The sequence below is a fragment of the Trematomus bernacchii genome, unplaced genomic scaffold, assembly GCF_902827165.1.
Source record: "Trematomus bernacchii unplaced genomic scaffold, fTreBer1.1, whole genome shotgun sequence".
Classification (NCBI taxonomy): Eukaryota; Metazoa; Chordata; class Actinopteri; order Perciformes; family Nototheniidae; genus Trematomus; species Trematomus bernacchii.
Window position 1 is genome coordinate 342,501 of NW_022987778.1, and position 10,548 is coordinate 353,048.

The 10,548-nt window shown below is 41.8% G+C and overlaps 1 protein-coding gene across 3 annotated transcripts in view; it reads left to right on the forward strand.

Annotated features, from left to right (window-relative positions):
• The window catches only part of poc1b (POC1 centriolar protein B), a 68,951-nt gene extending 58,967 nt beyond the window's left edge, over positions 1–9,984 (forward strand). For 2 of the 3 annotated variants that reach the window (XM_034149266.1, XM_034149267.1), the window contains exons 11-13: positions 6,815–6,953; positions 7,581–7,774; positions 9,543–9,984. In XM_034149266.1, coding sequence (XP_034005157.1) covers positions 6,815–6,953; positions 7,581–7,774; positions 9,543–9,692 — 483 coding nt within the window. In that variant the 3' untranslated portion in view covers positions 9,693–9,984. The remainder of the gene's footprint in view (positions 1–6,814; positions 6,954–7,580; positions 7,775–9,542) is intronic. The other variant, XM_034149268.1, reaches the window with a different exon arrangement.
• Positions 9,985–10,548: the final 564 nt, after the last annotated feature.

Consider the following 10,548-nt stretch of genomic DNA (forward strand, 5'->3'; position numbering starts at 1 on the left):
TGAGGGGGTGCAAAAACTGGAACAGTGCTATATAAATGCAATCAAATACCGTTTAAATTAGCATCTCTTGTTTTACCGCTGATTATCAGCCATGCTTTTCAGTTATATCATAATTTGTATGCAGTTTACACTTTTTTCTTACTTTTGTAATTGTTTTGGGGCCAGATTAGCCATAGAGAGTCGCAATATTGAAAAGGGGGAGACAGAGGAGATTCAAATTCAAAGGTTTTATTGTCATGCACATACAGTAAGCTACAGTGTGTAGAAATGGCAATGAAAATCTTCTGATCTGAGCTCCTCCAACGATGCAATATATATATAATAAAATACAAATAAAAAATAGTGCAAGAAGTCTATATACATGTAAGTAGAATATGATGTATACAAGAACAGAATATGACATTAAATATTGTACATTAAGACGAAAGATGATAGGCGTAATGGGACCACAGGGCGGATTTGAACCTGAGTTCAACGCAGCAGGGACTGAATGTTTCACCGAACATTTCACCAATGTTGTACACTAGTCCTTCGTTTCAAAGTCCACGTAGACACAACTTGGACATCGTTGCCTCACTATCATCACTGGGGCACGTCCACCACCCACTCATCTCCCATCGCACAAAACCCCCCAGCTGGCAGCACACCATCAGCATGAACCTGACATGAACCTGAAAATAAGCAGAATAGGGTGATGCATAATTCTCAGTATGTTGCTGTAATCACATGCTTCCTTAGAATACTCAATGCAATACAAAGGGGCTTTATTGGCATGGCCACATTTTAAACGTAGTATTGCCAAAGCATCCGGTGTTATAACAGAACACAAACAAAGAGGAAACACTAAACGTAAATGTCAACAATACATATGGCACAACACAAAACATACTGTGTATAACGTGCAACAATATATATAAACTTTACACAAAAAGTAAGGAAATGTGTGTTAGGTAGATTATTTCTTTGTGGTAACAATGCTCCTTGGCAATACATCTTATACCGTTGGAAAGCCTGTGTGTGTGTGTGTGTGTGTGTGTGTGTGTGTGTGTGTGTGTGTGTGTGTGTGTGTGTGTGTGTGTGTGTGTGTGTGTGTGTGTGTGTGTGTGTGTGTGTGTGTGTGTGTGTGTGTGTGTGTGTTGTGTGTGTGTGTGTGTGTGTGTGTGTGTGTGTGGTGTGTGTGTGTGTGTGTGTGTTGTGTGTGTGTGTGTGTGTGTGTGTGTGTGTGTGTGTGTGTGTGTGTGTTGTGTGTGTGTGTGTGTTGTGTGTGTGTGTGTGTGTGTGTGTGTGTGTGTGTGTGTGTGTGTGTGTGTGTGTGTGTGTGTGTGTGTGTGTGTGTGTGTGTGTGTGTGTGTGTGTGTGTGTGTGTGTGTGTGTGTGTGTGTGTGTGTGTGTGTGTGTGTGTGTGTGTGTGTGTGTGTGTGTGTGTGTGTGTGTGTGTGTGTGTGTGTGTGCGCGCGCGCGCGCGCCAGCCAGGTTACCCTGCCTATTAAATGTTTGATTGCACCCAAACTTCCTGTCGAGATGGAGGTCTGCATCTGCTGAGATTAAATGGGCTCAGCAGATGTTTGCCAGATGTGAAAAGTGGTAAGGGGGACAGGGCGGGGGGGGGGGGGAAGAGAGAAGAACATAAAGAGAGTAATGGGCAGAGAGAGATAGCGGGAGGGACTCCAGCCACACACTGACAGCTTTGTTCACCTCCACTCAGGAGTTAAGAGAAACTCTCCCTCCTCCTTTCTCCACACACACACACACACACACACACACACACACACACACACACACACACTCCTCTCCTCCTCCTTCCTCTCCGGCCTCCCTCCACGCTCTCTTTGAAGTGAGGACACAGTGTGCAGGAAGCGAGCCTGAATCGATTGCTCCATGCATTAGAGCAGGAATGTGTGACTCCCTCCTCCTCCTCTTCCTCATCTTCCTCCTCTTCCTGCCTCCTCCATCCTCCTGACACATCCCTCATTTGTTTCCCCACTTCTGTTCCTCTTTGTGCACTCAACAACACCAACTTTTATGCAAGACCTTACTATGATTTTAGGCAAAAGCCCAACACTTCTCACTTGTTTATGATTCTAGACACTGATCTGAGCGCAGCTGTTCAAGGGGTCATAGCTGTTGTTGAGAAAGTGTGTGTGTGTGAGTGATGATCTGAAGTTGCAGAGAGAGAGCTAGGAACTTTTTTAAATGATGACTTAATTAATCAATCAATCAATTATTTATTTGACACCCTGTAATCTTTCTTTCTTTGATCATTGAGTCACTTATCTAGGAAAAATGCAAACAAACTAAGGATTTGTTCATTTCAAAAATGTAATTTAGGTATGTTGTACTCTTATTTTTAGAAAATGGTCCAATTATGTTAGGTTCAGGAAACTAGCAATTTCAATACATCACCTTTGCCCCTTGGTAATCATTGTCTGACATTTAAGAGCCACAATTATGCAATTAATGATAAACAGATGAATGAATCATTGGTGGTCTGTTTCTGAAAATGGAACAAAACTAATGCAAGAGTTAGATTAATAACTTCAAATGTAGGAACTCATTTTCTATCTTCTCTAGCCATAGAAAAGCTGACTTTCATCTGTCAGTTTATCAATAGAAAAAGCACTTTTTAGATTATGTTTGGATTCAAAGGCTTTATTTGTCATAAGCTCATTTTCTGGCGTATATCAGTATGTAGTGTCTCTACTTTAAAGAGTTCTCTCCTGCTGATGTTCAGGTGTATATCAGTATGTAGTGTCTCTACTTTAAAGAGTCCTCTCCTGCTGATGTTCAGGTGTATATCAGTATGTAGTGTCTCTACTTTAAAGAGTCCTTTCCAGCTGATGTTCAGGTGTATATCAGTATGTAGTGTCTCTACTTTAAAGAGTCCTCTCCTGCTGATGTTCAGGTGTATATCAGTATGTAGTGTCTCTACTTTAAAGAGTCCTCTCCTGCTGATGTTCAGGTGTATATCAGTATGTAGTGTCTCTACTTTAAAGAGTCCTCTCCTGCTGATGTTCAGGTGTATATCAGTATGTAGTGTCTCTACTTTAAAGAGTCCTTTCCAGCTGATGTTCAGGTGTATATCAGTATGTAGTGTCTCTACTTTAAAGAGTCCTCTCCTGCTGATGTTCAGGTGTATATCAGTATGTAGTGTCTCTACTTTAAAGAGTCCTCTCCTGCTGATGTTCAGGTGTATATCAGTATGTAGTGTCTCTACTTTAAAGAGTCCTCTCCTGCTGATGTTCAGGTGTATATCAGTATGTAGTGTCTCTACTTTAAAGAGTCCTCTCCTGCTGATGTTCAGGTGTATATCAGTATGTAGTGTCTCTACTTTAAAGAGTCCTTTCCAGCTGATGTTCAGGTGTATATCAGTATGTAGTGTCTCTACTTTAAAGAGTCCTCTCCTGCTGATGTTCAGGTGTATATCAGTATGTAGTGTCTCTACTTTAAAGAGTCCTCTCCTGCTGATGTTCAGGTGTATATCAGTATGTAGTGTCTCTACTTTAAAGAGTCCTCTCCTGCTGATGTTCAGGTGTATATCAGTATGTAGTGTCTCTACTTTAAAGAGTCCTCTCCTGCTGATGTTCAGGTGTATATCAGTATGTAGTGTCTCTACTTTAAAGAGTCCTTTCCAGCTGATGTTCAGGTGTATATCAGTATGTAGTGTCTCTACTTTAAAGAGTCCTCTCCTGCTGATGTTCAGGTGTATATCAGTATGTAGTGTCTCTACTTTAAAGAGTCCTCTCCTGCTGATGTTCAGGTGTATATCAGTATGTAGTGTCTCTACTTTAAAGAGTCCTCTCCTGCTGATGTTCAGGTGTATATCAGTATGTAGTGTCTCTACTTTAAAGAGTCCTCTCCTGCTGATGTTCAGGTGTATATCAGTATGTAGTGTCTCTACTTTAAAGAGTCCTCTCCTGCTGATGTTCAGGTGTATATCAGTATGTAGTGTCTTTACTTTAAAGAGTCCTCTCCTGCTGATGTTCAGGTGTATATCAGTATGTAGTGCCTCTACTTTAAAGAGTCCTCTCCTGCTGATGTTCAGGTGTATATCAGTATGTAGTGCCTCTACTTTAAAGAGTCCTCTCCTGCTGATGTTCAGGTGTATATCAGTATGTAGTGTCTCTACTTTAAAGAGTCCTCCCCTGCTGATGTTCAGGTGTATATCAGTATGTAGTGTCTCTACTTTAAAGAGTCCTCTCCTGCTGATGTTCAGGTGTATATCAGTATGTAGTGTCTCTACTTTAAAGAGTCTTCTCCTGCTGATGTTCAGGTGTATATCAGTATGTAGTGTCTCTACTTTAAAGAGTCCTCTCCTGCTGATGTTCAGGTATATATCAGTATGTAGTGTCTCTACTTTAAAGAGTCCTCTCCTGCTGATGTTCAGGTGTATATCAGTATGTAGTGTCTCATACTGCCTGTGCTGCAGCACCTTTTTTCACCCTCTGTCTGAAACCAGAGCCCAGTCTCCTCTGATTGGTTAGCTGGCCGGCTCTGTTGTGATTGGTCAACATCTTAGAGATGTCCTGCCCCTTAGCCTATCATGTACAATATGTTTGAGCACTAGGGGGATGGACATTTGCGATGTTAGCCTTTGCAGACCATTTACATGCACAATAACATATATAACACACTACAGGAAAGGGACACCGCCTAAAAGCATATACTAACACAGAAACATATTTAACACAGAAAGGAAATACATGAATTATTCTTTGTTTTGACTTGCTTGTCATAGTAATCGAAAGCTCTCCGTCAAAGTTGCAGCAGAAGTCTCATGACTCTTTGCTGCTAGTTTGAATCACAGGATGTTGTTGAAGGTGTCCTTGCGCAACAACACTCCTCTCCGCAGCCACCAGTCAAATGTGCCTCTCCTGTGAAGCTTCTGTTGTGCATGTGTGAAACCATTTCAATGTGAAGTCATGCTCAGTTGTCTCTGCCAGCATAAATGAGGAAAATGTGTCCCTGGTTACACTGAACATAATGTTCTCTCTCTCTTTGTTCCTTCTCTCACCATGTGCTTTTCTTTGCTCATGAAAAGGGAAATCATTTTGTCACGACCGCTCCCATTAAAAGTAAAGGTTACATTTATTTAAAAGTACATTTCGCGGTGTGGCTATCGCTCTCCTTAGAGTGCTAATAAACCTTGTGAACTTGTCCTTTGCCAGCAAGCTAGTCAGTCGGGTGCAGAGTCTGTGGGTAAGTCAGTAATCCAGCCGTGAGTCATCCTCCTGCTTCAGTCGAGTTACAACACGCTCAAGGCTGCACGGAGGACAGAACAATGAGACAGGAAGCATGGTGGTTAAACCTGCACAGCATTGAGTGTCATCAACTCCCATTAGCAAGTCCAATTCATTCTCTGATTCCTGTACATTTCAGACGGGGCGTTAAAGCACGCTGGATGGAAAGGCTCATCATGTATTGTGTTTTATTAGTGATGAGACTCGGATCTGAAATGTATCTCCATCCAATAAATTATAATAATAATCTTTATTTATATAGCACTTTTCATGTTTGACGCAGCCCTTTAAGTACTTAACAGAGTGTGATAGAAAATTGGATAAATAAAGTATCTATCTATCTATCCATCTATCCATCTATCTATCTATCCATCTATCTATCTATCTATCTATCCATCTATCATCTATCTATCTATCTATCCATCTATCCATCTATCCATCTATCCATCCATCTATCTATCTATCTATCTATCTATCTATCTATCTATCTATCTATCTATCTATCTATCTATCTATCTATCTATCTATCTATCTATCTATCTATCTATCTATCATCTATCATCTATCTATCATCTATCTATCTATCTATCTATCTATCTATCTATCTATCTATCTATCTATCTATCTATCTATCTATCTATCTATCTATCTATCTATCTATCTATCTATCTATCTATCTATCTATCTATCCATCTATCTATCCATCTATCCATCTAAGGTTGGCCCTTGCTATACATACACTTGTGTTTCAATGTTGTTTAGTACTTACGCTTCAAATTTCAACTTCATCCAATGCTTAGACTGAGATTTCAATTTGTCTGAGAGATGAATCTACTACCTTCACTTTCTTTGAAGGCTTACACTTAAACATTGAAGCTGTTTCAAAGGTGTGATTTTATAAAACAAATTATTCCCACGGAGCACAGAAATGGGTACATAAAGAGTATTGAAAAGGAAGTGTAACATGTGATTACGGCAATATATTGAGTATTATACATCAAATATATATCTAAAAAAGACTTGCAAGTTATCATAAAGTTAGATAAGTACATGTAACCTAACTAGGATACATCCCTACAGGAGATTTCATAATTTGAAAAGTAATATGTTGGCCTTTCTTTAACATGTTAACAGTCATTTTCCCATTTATATGATGTTTTCAAGCTCATTGACATTTTCAGTCAAATAATATGTATACAAATGTTACCTTTCCTACTCCTCTCTCACTCTTTGCTTTGAGGGTTGAATCAGGCTGGACACTTGAGGCTTTTATTGGGATTATTTTGTTTTCAGGAGCCTGTCCTCACAATGGTGATTTGGTTTAGTGTGGGTTCTGCCGTACAAAGCATTTGATGAGAGAATCATTCATGGCAGAGCTGAGCACAGCACTCGTGTTAAAGAAAGAAAACACCCTCACAAACACAGGAGAGAGCACAATGCCCTGAAGATCAATCGGCTGAACACCAGTCTCTCTCTCTCTCTCTCTCTCTCTCTCTCTCTCTCTCTCTCTCTCTCTCTCTCTCTCTCTCTCTCTCTCTCTCTCTCTCTCTCTCTCTCTCTCTCTCTTTCATCTCCAGCTCTTAAACGGTCGAACACACTTGACGCCCACGCAGGCCGCAGCCAACGGTCACCTCTCCAACGGTTTGTCGGCGCGAAACAGAGCCAGTTCAGGAGTGGGAGGATGGACGGGAGACGAGAGCACCAGCAGGGCGAAAAGTACACACATCCTTTCATCAAGTAGAAGAACAGATACTTGTGTTTAAAAATACTCTGGTAAAGTAGAAGTACTGACTAAACTTCTTTACTCAAGTAAAAGTAAAGAGGGCTTTGAAATGTACTTAAGTAAAAAGTACCCATAACTAGCAGCTGTTTTAAAGAGTACCTGACCTCCCTTTATATTAATAGAACAATAATGTCATTGTTAGCTAATGAATGTTTCCATGCTGAACAACGGCAACATGACAACGTTTTCATTGGTCCCTCTTCTTTAGAGAAGACCAGGAAATGATGGATACACGGATCGTGTTCAAATCAATAGGCACGCAATGACTCTAAATAATAATGATCACGCCACCAAACACACATTCAAACTAAAGTAACCAGCCTGTTTGGGAAATGTAAGAAGTAGAAAGTACAGGTGTTGGTGCTAAAAATGTAAGAAGTAGAAAGTACAGGTATTTGTGTTCAAAATGTAAGAAGTAGAAAGTACAGGTATTTGAGTTCAAAATGTAAGAAGTCAAAGTAAAAAGTCGTCAGAAAAATAAGTAGTGGAGTAAAGTACTAATACCAGAAACATGTACTTAAGTACAGTAACGAAGTATTTGTACTTCCCACCTCTGGCAGGTGGTGCCTCTGTTTGGACTGGGGGAAACGGGGGAGGAAGAGGAAGGAGAGAGGAGGAGGATGAAGAGGAGGATGAAGATGAGGAAGAGGAGGAGAGAGGGCAGACCTACCCACTGGAAGTTCTCTCCGCTCCTCCCTCCAGTCTGGACTCTACCCTGCGGCACATTGTTAAACAGCTGGATATTCTCACACAGGTCAGTTTTTGAGCAAAGCAAACCCCCAGAATGCAAATTAAAACCCCCAAAATCATCATAAAGATTGAGAAACACCAGCAGGTAACTGTTAAAATATATTAATCCCAGTGTCAGGTTACATTAACTTATCACAAAGTCTTGGTCTGTTGTTTTTCTCTTAATAGGAAAGGTAGATGCAGGGTTAGGGTTAGGGTTATTAATCTCCTCTGCGAAACTTCCATTTTTCCATTTGAGGCCAAGTCAAATAAAGACACCATGAAAAAAGTACACTAATGGCGCATTTCCACTACAGGGCCTCGCACGGCCTCGCTCGGTATGGCTAGGCCTCGTTAGGCCTTGTTAGGCCAGGCTCACTTTATGCTGCGTTTCCATTACAGTTTAGTAGCTGGGGCAGTAACTATAGTAACGCAGTGTAGGCGGAGCCGTGACGTCACCTTCAATGCGAAACACAAAACCAACATCGGCCATGAGCTGTTAGCCCTCAGAGCTCACAGCTCCTCATATCAGTTCAGAAACTAGACAAAAGTTAAACAAGTACAAACCACAGACTGCCTGTGTCATGGCGAATACAGTCGCTGCTTTATTTATGTCTGTATAGGCCGTTGTTGTGAGTGTGGACGGTCGGAGCATATACTGCGTTAGCTTAGCCAATCTCCATTTAGAAAACACGCATTTTAAAAGGTTTTTTGCCTGCCGTCTGTCTGCAGACTTGTCAAAGCATTAATTCATGGTTTTTACTAACCGGTATCAGTATGTTGTTACTTCGGCATCATTTTGAAACGTGTACTACAATTAAATCACGGTCAAATATGTTCATCTTGTTGTAGTTGTTGCCCCCTTGCCAGCGATTCTCTCTCTAGTTTAGCATACTCAGCCCGACTCAGCCTGGTGGTTGGCCCGGAAAGAAGCTCGATTTTATGGGGCCAGAAAAACTGTGAAATAGTACCCGCTAGCCGGTACTACGCCAAGTAGAAACGCAACCAGAAACGCAACCAAAAACGGGCCCCGCACGGCTCGGCACGCTTAAAGCGAGTAGTGGAAATGCGCCATTAGTCACCAGCAGTGGGTTTAATGGTTTACCTCCTCCCCTCCGCACCTTTGAGCAGGCGGCACTAGTAGATAAACAGACAAAGAAAGCTAATGTTTCATCTTTCTGAAGCGGTTTGAGACTGGACGATTTCTTTGACGAATTTATTTAATTTCATATTTCTTTCTTATTTTGTATTCGTTTTGGGGTTTTGGGGCTGGTGCATAAGCAAACAATGCAAAGTATGTTGTTTACCAAGTGTGACAACTTTTTGGGCAATGAGTTTCACCGTTTATACCCAAAAAAAGTTGTACTATTTTAATATCTTCTCATTTCATTTGATGTATTTATCAACTTGTATGATTAAAAAGTCATCAGATCAGGATGTATACATCATGAGTTTGCTGTGCGTTTTCTCATAAATATCCCCTCCAGAAAATGCACGTCTACTAATTATTACGTCTAGATGTATCCTCTATTTGGGAGGAATTGGCAGACAACAATTCAAGAGTTAAAAATTGGTGCATTTACAGTTCTTCCATTCAGCTAAAAAAAGTAACGTGATGAACTGTACAGGCTGGTGAATGTCTTTGTTCAGCATCAAGGCCAAAATGCTGCTCTTTTGAAGGAAACAAGAACTCAATCCTCGTCTGTCTCTCTTAGCTCTTATGTGATATTTTCAAAATGAGTGATTTCTAATGATTCTCCCCCTCTCCCACCTCCACCTCCTCAAACACAAAGACGGTGTCGGTGCTGGAGGAGCGTCTCACGCTGACGGAGGACAAGCTGAAGGAGTGTCTCCTCAACCAGTCCCAGATCCTGAAGGACGTCCAATCAGGAGAGAGGAGGAGGAGCCAGGAGACGGACGGATCACCTGTCCATTTCACCTGAGGACAACCTCGCCCTGCCACACACACACACACACACACACACTGCAACACACACACACACACACACACACAGCAACACACACACACACACTGCAACACACACAACACACACACACACACACGTGCGCAATGAGTTGAACTGCTTCACCCCAAGACTGCTGGACATGGGTTTGTGTATGTCTGTCTGTCTGTGTGTCTAAATGTCGACCTTGGTGGTCTCTCATCTCAGGGGTCAGAGGGTTAATCAGGATGTGTGTGTGTGTGTGTGTGTGTGTGTGTGTGTGTGTGTGTGTGTGTGTGTGTGTGTGTGTGTGTGTGTGTGTGTGTGTGTGTGTGTGTGTGTGTGTGTGTGTGTGTGTGTGTGTGTGTGTGTGTGTGTGTGTGTGTGTGTGTGTGTGTGTGTGTGTGTGTGTGTGGTGTGTGTGTGTGTGTGTGTGTGTGTGTGTGTGTGTGTGTGTGTGTGTGTGTGTGTGTGTGTGTGTGTGTGTGTGTGTGTGTGTGTGTGTGTGTGTGTGTGTGTGTGTGTGTGTGTGTGTGTGTGTGTGTGTGTGTGTGTGTGTGTGTGTGTGTGTGTGTGTGTGTGTGTGTGTGTGTTACCAGGATATTCTCTTCATGTCTTTCTACACCTCTTAAGGATATCCAGCTGCACAGCCAAGCATAGTCTGGCCGGGACATTCCGTGTGTGTTTTTGTATGTTGGTGTGTTTGTATGTGTGTGTACGTGTGCATGTTTTTGGTTTTTGATATGGATGTTAGGTCCAATCAGGACAGCTGCAGCTATGAAAACAGACGGTGCTTGTGTGCTCGATGACCTCTGTGTGTGTGTGTATTAGCACATGTTTTAGCAGTTGATGGCTC